This window comes from Elephantulus edwardii, unplaced genomic scaffold (genome assembly GCF_000299155.1).
Source record: "Elephantulus edwardii isolate Elephantulus edwardi_28Jun2011 unplaced genomic scaffold, EleEdw1.0 scaffold00019, whole genome shotgun sequence".
NCBI lineage: Eukaryota > Metazoa > Chordata > Mammalia > Macroscelidea > Macroscelididae > Elephantulus > Elephantulus edwardii.
Window position 1 is genome coordinate 15810039 of NW_006399769.1, and position 18385 is coordinate 15828423.

The 18385-nt window shown below is 35.9% G+C and overlaps 1 protein-coding gene across 2 annotated transcripts in view; it reads left to right on the forward strand.

Annotated features, from left to right (window-relative positions):
- Nucleotides 1–18385, forward strand: part of SOS1 (son of sevenless homolog 1 (Drosophila)) — a 150054-nt gene that overhangs the window by 52181 nt on the left and 79488 nt on the right. For both annotated transcript variants that reach the window (XM_006882336.1, XM_006882337.1), the window contains exons 2-4: nt 1376–1501; nt 14482–14613; nt 16598–16762. In XM_006882336.1, the coding sequence (XP_006882398.1) occupies nt 1376–1501; nt 14482–14613; nt 16598–16762 (423 nt within the window). The remainder of the gene's footprint in view (nt 1–1375; nt 1502–14481; nt 14614–16597; nt 16763–18385) is intronic.

Genomic DNA, 18385 nt, shown 5'->3' on the forward strand with positions numbered 1-18385 from the left:
ATACATAGATATATACATATATGTTTGAATTAGATGCACTTAAGACTTTAAACTGACATTATTGCTTCTTAACACCTTGGAGAGATCCTTGGCCGCAGACTTACCCAATGCAAACCTGATTTCTTGACTGCTGCTTCCAAGGATGTTAATTGTGGATTCAATTAAGATTATATTGTGCAATCCTTCTTCCATTTGTCATGATTTTTCCTGTTGGCCTAGTAGTGAGAATTTTTGTCTTCTTGATGTTGAGGTATAGTCTATATTGCAGGCTATAATAGTTTATCGTATGCAGCAGATGTTTCAAGTCCTCTTCACTTTGAGCAAGCAAGTTTGTCATTTGCATAAGGCAGGTTGTTAATGAGTCTTCTCTGATCCTGATATTACATTCTTCTTTATAAAGTCCAACGCCTTAAATTATTTGCTCAGCATGCAGATTGAATAGATATGGAGAAAGGTTACAGCCCTGCTGCACACCTTTCTTGATTTTAAGCCTTGCAGTGGATATATGTACTGAATTGTCTTCGTCATTGATTACTGTGAAATATATATTGCTTATCATCTGGAGCTGTTTTTTCTGCCATTAGTTAATGGGGAATAGTATTAGCCATTTTTGAATGTTAAGAACATATAAGTAAAGATTATTGTTCTAATTATTAAAACACAAATTTCACAAAGATCAGAAGCCTAAGGTGCCTTCAAAGAAATGGTCAAGGAGAAGAAAAGGAAAAATTAGTAGTAGTTACTAATGAATGACCACCAAGTTTTTTTTCTAAAGTATAGATACAAAATTAAGGGGTTTTTTGGTATTATTTGATAAAAGGAGACTTTGCATTCAACCAATGTTCATCAAGTTTGTACTCTGTGTCCTGCACAGCATTGCATAAGCAAGATTAGTTATGTGTCTTTTGGATTTTATACTTTAGTGGTAAATATAGGGTTAAAGAAGGGCCAGAACACCTCCCCCCCCCGCCCCCCGGGTAGAAAGCCATTTTTGCCCTAACAATGTGTTTAATAAATACTATATCTGTACTAGTTCCTGGTGAAGACTGTATTAATGGCATCTTTTCCCTCCTATCTCAGCCTCTCACTACTTTCCTCTATTTCCCCACCTCCAGGTAACCGTGGCTTTAGAGAATGACACACTGAAATGATGCATTTAGGTATCTGTATCTCTAAGTACGTGCTATAAACGTATATGGTACATGTGACTGGTGAAAATGATTGCGAATTCCTAACTATTTTAGTCAGTAACGTTTTAATCTGTATTTGCTGACAAGCAATAGCATGTTCTTGATGAACAACTCACATGTAAAACTTTTTGTTTGATTGATGTAAACCTGAAGTGATTTTAATAACTTTGTTTTTTTGTTTACAGGTTCAGGGGCAAGTTCATCCTACACTTGAGTCTAATGATGATGCACTTCAGTATGTTGAAGAACTAATTTTGCAGTTATTGAATATGCTGTGCCAAGCTCAGCCCCGAAGTGTTTTAGATGTAGAGGTATGAAAAATTTTGCTTTATGTTTACTTTATGTTTATCTAGTAAATGTCTTAATATCTGTCAAAGAGAAAAGAGTTTACTTTTCAGTTCTACAAAATATATAGGGTTTTTAAAAAGTAAAGACTAGTTTTCTTTTTACTTATTGGATATTTGATAACTTGTATGTGTTTTAACTGCAAAACTATTCCATAGTTTGCTTTTAATTTAAAATAAACTTTAATTGGCATGGAAACACTACTTTTTGATGCTGGAAGTGCTCATACATTCTACTTTGTACAAAGAGTAGAGTATGTCTAAGGATTTCTTTCTTTTTTTTTTTTAAGACACTGACCTCCAAAAATAAGTTTAATTCATCTTTTATTCTTTTGCTGTTACATATGTAATGTATTTCAGGTGGTAAGTAAACTCTTTTTCCATCAGATGGAAAAAGAGGAAATGTCCTAGAATGGAGATGCTGAAATCTCCTATAAAAAAAAGAATTATATGATCCCTGTCATTTTAGGGCTTACAGAAAGAAAAATGGTTTATTCCAGGAATGGTGTCCACCATGATGTGTATAATCAAGACACTAGTGAAAGGAATTTGTAAAAATTGATAGTGGCAATGCTGTGCAATCATTTTTAGGGTACAAACACATAGAAAATGGTAATATTTTTATGGCATTCAGTAACTAGGATGGAAGTGTCTCTAGCTACTCCAGGTCTTGCCTAGTTCCTCAGGGGCCAAAGGACTGGAATATAGGCATATACAATGAGGAATGTACTGAAAAGATCATCAGAGAATCTAAATTGGATAAGAGGAAAATTAAACATAATAACAGCTGATATTTAAGCACTTTATTATTAAGCATAGTATAAACACTTCCAGGTTCTATGTATAGTTCATTTAAATGTTACAATTCCCTCCTAATGAAGATGCTGTTTTCTCTCTTATTAGAATACATAATCTGAAGATATTTTGTCTTCTTCATTGCTGAATTTCCAATACCTAGAGCAATATCTCCCACTTATAGGGCACTAACAAAATATATGTTGAATGAGTAAGTGTGGAAACTGAAGTATAGCCTGCCCAAGGTCACAGCTAATCAATAGTGAAGCTACTAATAAATGGAGCCAAAAAGTCTGTTTTTGAGCATACCTTTTATTAAACTATTTTGCCAGGTAGTAGCGAGCAAATAGATTGGAAAAATATTGAGGGAACAGTATTGGCATTTCTCATAAGGCTAGATGAAATTACAGTTTCTGTGTGAGAAAAATAGAATCAATTGGAATCAGAGACAAAATTACAGAATTTAAGATTTTATGAGTGTAACATAGAAATCAGAATAATACCATGTGGTGGTAGCTGGACTTGAGGTGAAAGCTTTCAAGATTAGATACTTAAGACATTAAAAAATGAAGATATTATATGTGCTCTTAATGTTAACAACATAGTTGTAGAGTGTGAAGAGATGGAACTTTACCTGAAAGAGTGGAACAGCTTTGAGACTGAAGAATATCCTAAATTTGCCTTTACATGAGTTGTGGGAGCAGAAACAGTACCCCTTTCAGACGGAATCTGTAGTACAGTTAAGACAAAGGAGCACTGGATTACAGAGCTTATGTCTGCAGAAAGTATTGTGTGCTTTGAAATGGTAATTTAAGATGATTCCCCTAGTAATTCAGAGTAGATTTCATATTTTTTAATTATAAGACCACAACTTTGTAATTTCCTTTAGGCACCTGTTACCATGGATTTCTCTGAACAAATCTAAACTCTACTTTCCACTAATTCAAGTGCCCTTTTGGATGATAGTTAGGTTTCCCAAGAGTATCCTTATAAAAAACAGCATCCAGCTCTATGCGTAGGGGATTAGAATAGGATTACAGATCTTCTACCACGAATCTCCTCTTTGGTGACATTAACAGTCAACATTCACAGTAAAAACTGTCAAGAAATCAAAAGTCATGTTGCATTGCGAAAATTTGTCAAGGACTTCTTTAAAAAGTACCAATACCATTTTAAAAACTAGAGTACATTGCACAATGTGGGTGACCCTGGAGGACATTATGCTGAATGAAATATCTCAGTCACTAGAGAAAAAATACTGCATAACACCACCCCTATAAAACAGGACTGACATGGGAGTTGGAGAGAAATTAAGAAAAGAGAGGATAAATAATACTGTGTTGGAATAGATGAAGGAGAGAACCATTTAAAAGGAATATATGATTAGTCATTATTTGTATGACAACAGTCCAGAATAAGAGGTACTTAGCAAAGTGGACTAGGGAGAGGTGGGGAGAGAGAGAAAATTACCTAATAGTGTATAAATTTTTTTTTAAAGTGAATGGGATGAGGGGATAGAGAGGAAAATGTGCAACAGTGCATGAATGAAAAGTCAACTTTTCTGCAAACTTTTGTTAAAATCACAATTAAAAAAACAAAACAAAACCAAAAAAAGGACTAAGGTACACTTGATATGAGCCATGGCCTTTACAGTTACTAGCTATGCATATGGAAGTTATACAGTGAATAAGGATGACAGAAGAAGAATCAGTACCTTTGAATTGTGATTTAGAGAATAGTCCTGACCATGAATTGCCAACAGAAGAAGCAAACCTGTCTTAGAGGAGGTATATCTACAGTGCTTCTTGGAGTCAAAGGCAGTACATCTGTGTCGCAAATCATTTGTCAGGAGGTGCTAATCTTTGGGAAAAACACTCAAAAAACATTATGCAGGGAAAGATAGAGGGTCAGCAAAAGAGAGGAAGACCCTCCTCAAGATGGATTGCCACCAGGGCTGTAACAGTGAGCTCGAGTACACCAGAGATTGGGAGGATGGTACAGGATAGGTCACAGTTCATATCTGTTGTTCATAAGGTTGCTGTGAGTCATAGTTGACTTGATGGCACCTAACAACAACCACCCAAAATTACAAATACAGACTGAGTTATTTCCAAAATTGTTGCACTATACCTGTGTCTCCTTTTAATTAACACAGAAATTACATGTATCCTTTTCTAATATTGAAGACCTCTATGCATTCTCAAAATAACTAATGTTATCTCTCAGTCTGCCATGTATATAGGTTTAATCAATGTTTAGATATTTGAGGGCTTAAGAAATAGAGGACATTCCAAAGTTGTTTAATACTCATCTAAAAGAGAATTCTGTGACAGCTAGGACATTTACCCTTTGCTCTACCATTCCAAAAAAAAAGGTGGCCAAACAGCATATGGAAATTATTGAACAATATTGTTAATATCACATGCAAGTAGGATCCTGCTGAAAATTTTCCAAAAACAACTGGAAAAGCACATCAACAGAGAACTGCCAGTTGGGCAGGCTTGGTTTCAAAGAGTCCGTGGTACTAGGGGTATTATAGCTAACGTTAAATGGATCTTGACTGAAAGCAGAGAGCACCAGAGGTGTGTTTCATTGACTATGCAAATGTATTTGACTGTGTGGATCACAACAAACTGTGGCTGACTATGAAAAGAATGGGAATCCCAGAACACTTAATTGTGTTTATGTGAAACCAATACTTAGATCAGGAGGCATTTGTCAGAACAGAGCAAGAAAAAAACACTACATGGTTCAAAATCAGGAAGGGTTTATGCCAGGGATGCATCCTATCTCCATACCTTCACAATCTATATGCAGAACAGATTATCCAGGAGGCTGGACTTTATGAGGAGGAATGTAGCATCAGGATTGGAGGAAGACTCCTCAACAACCTGCCTTTTATGCAGATGACACAACCCTGCTTTCTCAAACTGAGAAGGACCTAAAGCACTTGCTGCAGAAAGTCAAGATATGGATTGAAGCTCAACATCAAGAAAACAAAAGATTCTATTCCACTGCTAGGAATAAACACTAAGGAAATCAGAATTGTGACATGAATGGAGCTATGCACACCTTCACACATAGCAGCATTCTTCACAATAGCAAGAAAATGGAAATAGCCCAAATGCCTATCAGCCAAATGGATTAAGAAATTGTGGTACATCCACACACTGGAATACTGTGCAGCACTATGAAACAAAGATTTCATAAAATGCTATTTAACATGAGCGACCATTTTTCTGTCACAAAAAGACAAATACTGCATAAAACTACCATTGTGAAAATAAGAGAATAACTAAGCAAGATATATATAAATGTTCAGTTTAACAGTTTTAATAACTCACATATACAAATCATTACTAATGGTGAACTGTCAGTCTAAATGACAGTTGTCAGTATTCACTGATCCACACTACCAGTATTTGAGTGCTTCGTGTCTGTCAGGAGCCCTGAGTGTGCTCAGTTGCTAACTGAAAGGTAAGCAGTTTGCACCCACAAGTTATTCTGTAGGAGAAAGATGTAACCATCTGCTTCTATAAATAGTTACAACCTTGGAACACCTACATGGCAGTTCTGCTCTTTAGGGTTACTGTGAGTCGAGTGTCTGAACAGCAGGGAGTTTGTTTACATTCTGTCAGGCAGTGTTCCAGATGAATAAAAAATGTATAAAGTTCTCAGGGATACACTGCACTGCATAAGTTATTTGGCCCTCCTGATGCAAATAAATTAAAAAAAAAAATTTAAAAGCAAAATATCAAACTTCACCATTTTCTTCTAATAAATAACTAATTTTCTGTATACAATATTAATTTTTTAAAGTAGAGTAAAAAAAATATTGTTACTGCCACTGTGCCATTATATTATTTCTGGTGAGCTGTTGGTTTGTCCTGGTACATCATCATCATCTTTTTTTTTCTTTCTTGTTGTGTACTGTGGAGTCGAATCCGACTGGCAAGGGAGGAAATTGCCCCTCCTTCTCCAGTGGAGCATCTGATGGAGTTGAACCATGTGTCTTTGGGGTTGTAGCACATCTTCTTGCCACTAGTCCACCAGAGCCTTTAAAAATTACATGATTTGCTATTGTTTGAGTTGAGTATGACTCATAGTCACCATATGAACAACAGATCTGAACTATGTGCTGTACTCTGCCATTCTTAACATATCTTATATACTTGATCCCTTTGATGGAGCCACTGTACCAGCCCATCTCATCAAAGGTCTACCTCTCTTTCATTGACTCTCTATACCTTTCCAAATGTGATGTCTTTCTCAAAGAATAGCCTGTTGGGAACGTGCCTGAAGTATATGAAATGAAGTTTTGTCATCTTTATCTCCAAAGAGCATTCTGGCTGCACTTTCTCCAAGACTTAATCTGTTTGTTCTTTTGGCAGTCTGTGGATATTCAGTGCTTTTCTCCAGCACTAGAGCTTGAAGGCATCCATTCTTCTTTTGTCATCTTCACTCATTGTTCAGCAATCAAATTTCATAGCCTGTCATTGAAAAGACTGGCTTGAAGCAGACACACCTTAGTCTTTTAAGTTCACATCACTGCTCGTCAGTAATTTGGAGAGGTCCTTGACGGCATACTTTCCAACCACTATACAACTTTTGATAACAACTGCTAGTACCAATGGTGTAGATCGTAGATTCAGGCAAGATGAAATAATTGACACCTTCACTCTTTTTCCCATCGATTTTGATATCCCCCAGTGGTGAGGATCTTTATTTTCTTGAGTTGTTGTTGTTATTTTTATGTGCCATCGAGTCACCTGTGACTCATAGCAACCCTATGTATAACAGCCCTAAATCATCCTCTATCCCTTGCCAATCTTATTGTCTCTCATAAGCCCATCCCCATTATCCCAGTGACTAAATCAATCCATTTTATTGAGGGTCTTCCTCTCCTGTGCTGTCCCTCCACCCTCCCAAGCATGATGTCCCTCTCTAAGGATTGATCCCACCTTGCAGCATGTCCAAAGTATGTCAGATGGAACTTCAGAATCCTTGCTTCCAAGGACCAGGCTGGCTTCACCCTCTCTAGGACGAACTTGTTTGTTCTTCTAGCAGTCCATGGTATATTCAATACTCTTCTCCAACACCAAAGCTCAAAGGCATCAACTCTCCTTCTATCATCCCTTAGTCATTGTCTAGCAAAGACCATGACCGGGATCAGGCGCACCTTAGTCTCCAGACTGACATCATTGCTCTTCAGTACTATGGAGAGCAGACTATGACAGCAGACTTTCCCAGTGAAATTCGTATTTTAATTTCCTGGCTGCTGGTACTGAGAGTGTTGACTGTAGAGCCAAACAAATTGAAGCTTGTCAGCAGTCTCAATCTCTTCTTTATCCATCATGCTGTCGCCAGTTGGGCCAGTGTTGAGAATCTTTGTTTTCTTGATGTTGAGCTTCAATCCATATTGAAGGCTGCAGTCTTTGACCTTCTGCAGCTAGTGCTTCAGGTCCTCCTCAGTATCAGCAAGCAGGGTTGTGTCATCTGCATAACGCAGATTGTTGATAGATCGATCCACACTTCTCCTCATAGAGCCCAGCCTCTCAGATAATCTGTTCTGCATATAGATTGAAAAGATATAGAGACAAAACACATCCCTGATGCACACCCTTCCTAATCTTGAATCATGCAGTGTTTCCTTGCTCTCTTCTGACAACTGCCTCTTGGTCTAGGTATAGGTTTCTTGAATAGATGCTACAATTTCTTTATTTTTTATTCATTCATTATTGCATATTTTCTTCCCTGTCCCATCTTTGGTTTCTCGATATTGAAGTATAATCCATATTGCAGTCTGTAGTCCTTCGTCTTATGCAATAAGTATTTCAAGTCATCCTCACTTTCAGCAATCAAGGCTGTGTCATTTGCATAAGCAAGATTGGTCTTAGCGACCCAATGCACAATAGCTTTGAACCCTGCCCTATCCTGAGCCAATCTTACTGTTTCCCATAAACCTACCCACATTACCCCCAGTTAATGGTTTCTATCTATCATATCTAGGGTCTTTCTCTGCTGTGCTCTCCCTTCTTCCAAGTATGATGTCCTTCTCCAAGAACTGATGCCTCCTGGCCACATGCCCAAAGTATATGAGATGGAGCTTCACAGTCCTAGCCTCCAAGGAGAAACTTGATTTCATCCTCTCAAGGACAGACCTGTTACTTCTCTTGGCACTCTTTGGTATGCTCAGTGTTCTTCTCCAGCACCACAACTCAAAAGCATTAATTCTTCTGTCACCCTTAGTCATTGTCCAGATCTCTGATACATAGAAAATGATGACACAGACCATGACCTGGATTAGGTGCACCTTAGTCTCTACACAGACACTGCTGCTCATTAGCACTATGCAAAGGTTCCTGACAGCAGATTTTTCCAGTGCAATTTGTCTTTTGATTTCCCAACTGCTGTTTCCAAGAGTGTTGATTGTGGACCTGAGTAAGCTGAATTGTTAAAAATCTCAATCTCTTCTCTGTTTATCATGGTGCTATCAGTTGGCCCAGTGATGAAAATCTGTTTTCTTTTTTTCTTTGGTGCGTACCATCTAATTGGATCCAACTGACACAGGGGGAGATTGTTCCTCCTTCTCCGTCAGAGCATCTGGTAGATTCGAACTGCATGCCTGTAGGATTGCAGCACATTTCTTGCCATTAGGCCACCAGCGCTCCCCTAGAATCTTTGTTTTCTTGACTTTGATCTTCAATCTGTATTGAAGACTACAGTCCTTGACCTTCTGCAGCACACGCTTCAGGTCATTTTCCGTTTTGGTAAGCAAGCTCACATCATCTGCATAATGCAGGTTGTTGATGAGTCTTATGCCAATCCTGGTTCCATAATTCTTCTCATACAGTCCAGCCTCCCAAATGATCTGTTCTGCATGTAGATTGATAAGGTGTGGAGAGGGACACATACTGACACACTCCTTTTGTGCTTTTGAACTATGCAGTGTTTCCTTGCTCTTTTTTTGATCACTGCTTCCTAGTTCAAGGACAGGTTTCCCATGAGTACAATTGGGTGTTCTGGGATTCCCATATTTTTAGTGTTAACCACAGTCTGTTCTGATTCATGCAGTTGAATGACTGTGATATGCCCCCTAATGCTACAGCTTCTCCTAAACACAGCCAGCAAGTCTGGAGGTTCTCTGTTGGTGTACTTGTTCCACTCATTTTTTGGATAATCTTTAGCAATATTTTGCTTACATGTGTCTTTTCTGATGACTGCTTCCTAGTTCAAGGACAGGTTTCACATGAGTACAATGGGGTGTGCTGGGATTCTCATATTTTTAGTGTTAACCACAGTCTGTTCTGATCCATGCAGTGGAATGCCTGTAATGCCCCCAGTGCCACAGCCTCTCCTAAACACAGCCAGCAAGTCTGGAGTTCTCTGTTGATGTACTTGTTCCAGTCATTTTTGGAAAATCTTTAGCAATATTTTGTGATATTAATGATATTCAATAATTTATACATTCTCTTGGATCACTTTTCTTGGGAATGGGAATAATGAATCTCTTCCAGTCAGTTGTCCTGGTAGCTTTCTTCCTGAAAAAAACTGCTGAGCACATCCAGTCCTGCATCTGTTAGTTTAAACATATCAATTGGTAGCTCGTCGATTTCTGAGAACTCACTCAGAAGGTCTTAAGCTAAAAGAATGGAAAAAACAAATTCAAACACCAAGTTGCAATACTGAGAGATGCTATGGACAAAAACCTTGAATGAGCCAGGAAACATCAAAAGAAGATAGAGGGAATACATAGTCACTGTACCAGAAAGAACTGGTTGACACCGAAATATTTCAGGAAGTAGCATATGACCAAGGGCCAGTGGAGATAAGGGAACAAGTCCAAGCTACGTTGAAGGCATTGGTTATAACTAGTAGGGGTTCCCCCCTCCACCAGCCTTCTTTTTCTGATAAAAAATACCTTTTACTTCTTAGGTCTTGTCCTTTCCTAATTATACTTTTTCTTTATTTCTGTATGAACAAGTAGACTGATTTGCATTTATCATATATTTTCTGTTTTACTTTGTGGACTACAGTCCTATGTTAAACTAGTTTTTGGTTCTTAGAGCACTGATATATTTTTCTTTTGAATTGACTCAGAGGAACACAAAGCTTGTACTTTTACAGAAGGATTTTCTCCCTTACTCCTCCTGCAGTCAGTATCCTTATCCTACGATTTATAAAAAAACAATTTTCTTTTTTCCATCACTATTTGGACTTCCCTTGCCATACTATATTAATGAATCTTTAGGATTTTTACTGTTAATTAATGTTTAGGTTTCCCATGTAATTGTTCCATATTGTATGCCTTTTTCAACAATTAAAAAAAATCTTCTACACATAAACTTTATTAACTACTAACAAAACTTAATGTGTATGGGGCTGTATTTTTGAGAGTGAGAGCTTAAGAATCTTTATACATCCTAGAATTAATTTTTACAAAAATCTGTTTAAAGTGTTTTATTATGTAGAGGCGAAAGACAGGGTTCTCCTAATGAGATGCATAGTTGAATCTTAAACCATAACTCTTTATCTAATTTTTTCCCGAACTGCTAGATATTTATCAAGATGGAGTTTCAGAGCTATTGTATGTTATACAGTCACTATGAGTCGCGGGTGACTCTATGACACATAACAGCAACAACAAAATGATCTTAAAAGTAGCAGAATTCTAACCATAACTCTTCAATTCATGATTCTTCTGTAGGGTTCTTTTAAAAATATAATAATAACTTTAAAATGAATTTTATTCTGCTAAAAAAAAAAATAAAATTTACCATTACAAGAAATAATTATTTCAGTTTGTTTTTTCTTCATTCAAGGCACCAGTCTTTTTTATATAATTTTATCATTGGTACCATCTCGTAAGTATATTCATGCTAATTTAAGTCTGTTCATCTACTAATAAGGAAGCAAAAATTATCATTTTTTTATCTTTTATCACTCTTGATTTTCTTTCCTTTCTGAAAACAATGGATAGATTTGGGATGAGGAAGATAAGATGGGTCAGCTTTGCTGCTGTATTTTCTTTTTTCCCTTCTCCCCATTTCACCTTTGGCCTACATTCTGTTTGTTTGAAATTCTACCATTTTTGCTCCCCTCCAAAGATACATGTGAAATCTATTAAAATTGTGAGATTGAATTCCATTTGCTACCTTTTCTATCTCCAGTGTACATCAGTGATTTTAGATTTCAGGTCATGTCCTAGAAGTAAGTCATGGTGTCAGTGCATTACCTAAATATTTTATTTTTAATGAAATGGAATGTGAAATCATGAATAGAGGGCAGATTTTACTTTATGGAACTTAAGAGTGTGTGTGTGTGTGTGTGTGTGTGTGTGTGTGTGTGTGTGTATAAGGGTGTAGTATAAAAAGTCTTGATAATGGGTTAAATTTATTAATGTTCAGTTGACTTGGAAGAAGGGAAAGCAGTTTCAATTCAGGTGTTTGTTCCACCCTTCTCTCCTGTTATCTCTCTTCCTTTCTAGTTTCCTATGCTTTCCTGATACTTTGGCCCATTGAATGGCCTTGGTTATATGAGGGTGGTATCCTGGCAAGTAACTTTTCAGTTCAGCATTTGCAACAGTAGGTAAACTTTCTCTTTGAGAAAGATACTGATAACTTCCAGCCCATTTCTGATTCTATAGATTAGGATTAAAATGATCACTTCTTTGATTTCTCAGCTAACTTAGCCTTGAATACAGATTTTTTTTTTTTTTTAAATTAACTGTCTCTGACACTGAGAAGAATGGGAATCCCAGAATACTTGGTTGTGAAATCTATACTTGAACCAGGAGGCAGTCATCAGAACAGAGCAAGAAAAACACTGCATAGTTCAAAATTGGAAAAGTTGTACACCAGGGATTTATCCTCCATACCTTTTCAATCTATATGCAGAACAGATCATCCTGGAGGCTGGGCTGTATGAGGAGGAATGTGGAATCAGGATTGGAGGTAGATTGATCAACAAACTGCATTAGGTAGATGACACAACCCTGTTTGCTTAAACTGAGGAGGACCTGAAGCATTTGCTGCAAAAGGTCAAAGACTGCAGCCTTCAATATGGATTGAAGCTCAACATCAAAAAAACAAAGATTCTCACCACTGGGCCAGTTGGCAGCATCATGATAGATGGTGAAGAGATTGAGATTGTTAACAGCTTTATTTAGTTTGTTTGGCTCCACAGTCAACACTCTTGGGTACCAGCAGCTAGGAAATCAAGAGATGAATTACATTGGGAAAGTCAGGGACCTCTGTGACGTCAGTCTGATTCAGGCCGTAGTCTTCACAATTGCTTGCTATGCATCAGAGAGCTGGACAATGACTAGGAACGATAGCAAGAGAATTGATGCCTTTGAGCTATTGTGCTAGAGAAGAGTGTTGAAGATATCATGGATTACCAGGAGAACAAACAGGTTTGTCCTAGAGAGGGTGAAACCAGGCTGGTCTTTGGAGACAAGGATTCTGAGGCTTTATCTGACATATTTTGGGCATGTTGCAAGGAGGGACCAGTCCTTGGGGAGGGATATCATGCTTGGGAGGGTGGAGGAGCAGTGCAAGAGAAGAAGACGCTCTATGAGATGGATTAATTCAGTGACTGGTGTAATGAGGTTAGGTATGTCAGAGACGTTCAAGTTGGCACAGGATAGAGTAATTTTCAGGGCTATTGTATGTACTTAGGGTAGGTATGAATCACAAACAACTTGACAGCACAACAAACAGATAATTTTTAGTTTATAGATTTGTTTATGGCATGTACTTGGAACCAGTGTATTCCCACCTTTCTCCCTCCAGATTATTACACTGAAAATGTTTCCGTTTTAATACTAACAAAACTTCGTTGAGATTAATAATCAGGGTTGATGTTTCGTTTTAGCTAGCAGTTGTTAAACTAGTAAACTAGTGGTTGTGGAGTCAGCTCTGACTCCCGGTGACCCCTGGGTGTGTCAAGGAAGATCTCATTTCCTGAGAGTTTCGGAACTTTTTTAGATCACCAGGCCTTTCTTCCAAGGCCTTTTAAATAGACTGGTGCTGCCAGCTCTTCACCTACCTGCCCATGACCTCAATCATTTGCATCATCCAGGAGCTCAACCAACTTAAGTACTCCTCACTTTAAAAAAATTAGAGGAAAGAAGATGTGTAACAATGAATGAATGAAAATTAAGTAAAAAAAAGAATTCAAAGTGCAAATAATAATAAAAAATTAATGTATAGCACCCTCTACTGGTTTAAATTATGATATGCATCCTGTGGATTTTGAGTGCATGAAAATACTCATTGTTTCAAGTGATTGCATTTGTTTTTATAATTATGAAAATAAATTCAGTTGTCACATAAATGCGAATCTTTTCATTTTTTAATGGAAATTTTGACAGACTACCCTCAAAGCTCATTGGTGTTGAGTTGATTCTGAGTGATAGCAACCGGGTGATAAATTCCCAAGTGGTAGCACAGAGTGGAAGTGCCTCATAGGCTTTGTGAGGCTGCACATCGTTATGAAGGCTAACCGATTTGAATCATTGATCTTTGAGTTAGCAGTTGACGGCTTATCCATTTGCACCACCAGGGTCTTTTTTTTTCTGACAGAGTAACGATTAGAAATGAAGTATTTTGTTCAATATAAATTATCTATTTTATTTCTCATTATAAGATACAATTTATGTAACCAATGTAAAGCTTTGTTTTATTTGTAAATAGCTTTTTAAACTATTTGTAAGCATTTTTTAAGTCAGTTACCTTTTCATGATTGATAAAAGCAAGATAAAATTATAGAGGTTCTTGTTCCAAAAGTGCTGCTCGAGCTTATCCTTGGTATTAAAAGTAAGGGCAAATGACGATTTTATTTACATAATTGTTTCTTGAGCTTAGATCAAGAATGTTTAAAATTATTTCTCTTACTCTTGTCACTAACCTTATTAGCTCAGTGAGATCAAACTTTACAATGTAATTTGCTTTCTTAGGTAATGCAAAATATAGTCTCCTAATTGCCTAGTTAAGAAACTACTATTTTTAAGTTAAGTATATTTTTAGTGTAAATTACAGCACATATGGAAAGATCTGCTTTTGATATTCTTTCATTTTAAAACTAAATTGTAAGTAACAAATACTACTTAATCTATTTGTTGCTTAGTTATTATTTTCCTATTTTCCAAGGAACGTGTTCAAAAGAGTTTCCCTCATCCAATTGATAAGTGGGCAATAGCAGATGCCCAGTCAGCTATTGAAAAGAGGAAGCGAAGAAACCCTTTATCTCTCCCAGTAGAAAAAATTCATCCTTTGTTAAAGGTAAAGCTGAATTACTGCCTTCTTACCCTTTAAGAACAAAATAAAACCCACTATTTTATACATAAAGAATATATTTCATGGCTAATAGAGTTAACTGACATGCATTAGAAAATTATCTCCTAGTTTTTCCAGTAATCAATATGATGGGTAAGATTGTAATATAATAAGAAAGGAGGAAAGGAATATTTTTAAAGTAATTTTGTACCAATAATAGTAATGAAGCTAACTAAAAGAGTTAGGGAAGATATTATTTACAGATTTTGTGAATCTTGGTTTTTATAGATTCTCCCAGAGAATTTCTAATCCTTCTTGTGGGGTAGAATAAAGGGCTCTTGTGAATACTTAGTATTTTTGTAGGACTTCTGTGACACTGTTGTAGAGAAATGTGTAATCTTTGGTTACACAAAAATTCTCTTAAGATAACCTACATTATCTAGTCCTACATACCATTTAAAATCAGTCAGTTAATTCAATTCCTCTGGAACAAATAGAAAACCTCCTACTCACTCTAATAATGTTATTTCTGTTTTACTTAATGCAGTGAGCAAGCTAGTAATTCATTCTTACATAAAAATTGCAAGTACATTATTATATGGTAAAACAGCAAAAAGCTTTAACTTGTATTAGATGGAAGCAGTCAGAGTACAAAAACTCAAGTATTTTTCCACTAATAGAAGGCAGTAGAAAACTGTTGAGACACCACCCTGTCAGAAGCGTAAAACTTGAAAGACTTTGAAGACCAAGGCAATGTGGCTGAATTCTTGCACTCTCTAATTTCAACTATAAGAATACGTATCAGTAGTTTTGTATTTAAGAGAATGCAAGCAAACTCTTAATGTTTACGTAAATTATCTCTAAGTTTATTACTTATCAGAATTATTATCCTTAGTTTGCACATGAAGCAACAGTGGATGACAGATTAAATAAATTGTCCAAGTTAATAAGGCTCCTTAATGACAATGTTAGGGGATGCCATGTCTGCTTGATCTTATCCAGAATTGAAGGCTAACCACTTGAATGGTTTTTAAGGCTGTCAAGAAGGTATGTTTTCTACTAAGATGGTTAAAATAGAAATACCTCCCAAATAAAAGATGTGAGGAAATAAGTGCAAGTTATTAGAAACTGTTGAATTATAATTTATATATATATATATGTGTATATCTATATCTATCTATATCTATATCTATATATCTATATAATAGAAAAATAACAATTTTCATCATTAGTTATACATTGTACTCTAATACAGTTAGTAAATTGATAACGTTGTTGGCTCACCCTAAATTTTTAGTTTTATTTAATTGTGAGTGTTACCTCCATTCATTAATACATTCTTTGCTATGTATTTTGTTAGTTTTCATATACACTAAGAGGGAATTGTATCCTGACCCCAATAAAAGTCTATTTCAAAATTTTGTGGGATAGCCTCCCTAATTGGATAGTTTAGAAAATAGTTTCTTTTCTCTGTGGATACTAGTCAGCTCCACAAAAATGGATACTCATTGAAGTATAATAATAATTATGTAATTCTGTTAATAACCATTATTGTTCATTAGGATATAGTCTGAAGTTGTTTTTTTTTCCTCCCCATACCAAGGAATGCCACTAGGGCACCAGGGTTTGCAAGAACCCAGAATCCTTAAGGAAAGAAAGAGGTATGAGGTTAGTAAATATTACCAGCTAGTAATTATGTAGTAACTCCTGTTCTTGAATAGCAGTAAAACAAAAACCACTAAAACAAAAAAACTCTCCATAGTTACTCCTGAGTAATTTGAATTAGGGAACAAAGAGCCTTTGCTCCCTCCTCCTCTCTTTGAGCCCCCATTCTATCCTTTCTAGATGAGGGATGTAAAAAAATGTAGTAATATGTAGTAAACAGATATTTTGTATAGCCAACTCTCAGGCTGAACTACATATATTTTTATCACTTTGTCAATTTTATAAATATGCAACATTTAGACATGTTTTTCTTCTACTTTTGCAGGAGGTCCTAGGTTATAAAATTGACCATCAAGTTTCTGTTTACATAGTAGCAGTATTAGAATATATTTCTGCAGACATTTTAAAGCTTGTGGGGAATTATGTACGAAATATCCGGCACTATGAAATTACAAAACAAGATATTAAAGTGGCAATGTGTGCTGATAAGGTAGGAGACTGAGCTTCTATATATTTTGTTCTTAAATTCGAAGTTACAACTTACTGTAATATAAAACACTGTTGAGATAGAATAAAATGATATTTTGAGTTATATTTCTAGTATCCTTATAGCAGGTAGTCTAGATACCATTTTATAAACAATGGGATATTAAAAACGTATTTAAACATGCCATGATTTTTTTGTTTGTGTTGCAGTGTTGGGGTTAAGAGCAATAGTAATCGCTTAATAGTAAATTTCTTAAAAGTTTATTTGGATTGGATGACTTAGAAGATTGTGATTTTACTTGAAAATAATTGTGTAAGATGTAAAAATACTAAGTAAGTTATATTTCAGTTGTTAGATTTATGTAAATGTATGGTTTCAATTTAATACTATTCAGAGCAAACATCTATTCCAAGTTAAGCATATATAAGACTTGTCTCATTTAGTCCTAACAAGAATCTTTTAAGGTAGGTGCACTTACATGTGTTTTATAAAATGAAAATTGAAACTCAGAAAAATAAAAAGTTTGTCTAGAATATTTTAAGATGTTCCAGAGCCTAAACTTCATCTTCATTTCTGTCTGGATCTGTAGTCAAATGTGCTGTCGTGGAGCTATGTTCCCTCCATTTTTGTCTATGTCTGAACCTCTTAGTCATGATGTGGCTTCAGTATTTTCAGATTATGATTAATATACATAATGGAAAACATTTTATGAGACAATATTTCATTCCATCTTTTTCTCACTATATTCTTAATAACTAGAATATTCTGACTGTTCAATCTGCTTAATTACGTTTTAGTGATTCTTTTCTTAGAATGTGAATATATACTGTAAAAATTGTCAAGGGTATGGAAGAGAGGTAACTGAGGAAGCCAAGAAAAGATTTAAGGACAAATTAGAAATAATAGGAGAGAGAGAGAAATCCATAGATTTGTATTGATGGAGAATTTGATGGAGGCAGTTTGTGATGCTAAATGTAGAGTACAATTTTATGGAAAGTCTGGATGTGATAGTAGCAAGAGTAGTTTTATTTGGTTTTGGTGGGTTTCTTTTTTGGGGTTTTTGTTTGTTTCACACTATTCTTTATTCACTTTTTATTTCATACAGTCATTCCAATTCATTATGTTTGGGGTTTTTTTTTTTGTTTTGTTTTGTTTTTACTTTTGTATTGATTTGCCTACAAAGTTTGTATACATTGTGTTTCTCACTATTCTTCATGCACATTGTGTTTCATGAAATCATTCCCATGCATTATGCTTTATAAAATTAATCACCATTGGACCTGGCCCATCATTAACCCTGTCTTTTCAGTAATTCATTATGTTTTATAGAATTAATCATCATTGAACTATGCCTACCATTACCCTGTCTTTCCAGATCCCTGTCAGATCTTCCCCATTTCTTTGGCCCATGCCTCCCACCATCCACCCAATTGTGCACCCTTATGATATCTCCCTGCATATCCTCAGCCCTCTGTTCCTACCCTCCCCACCTTGGGTCCGCACACACATTTTACTGGTTATCTTTCTGGTGGTTTTGTGTTGTGGTGTTTTTTTTTTAAATAGAAAGATGTTTTTATTTTTTAAAAAAAGAGTTAAACAAAATTGGTTATTATGGCTATGACGGGA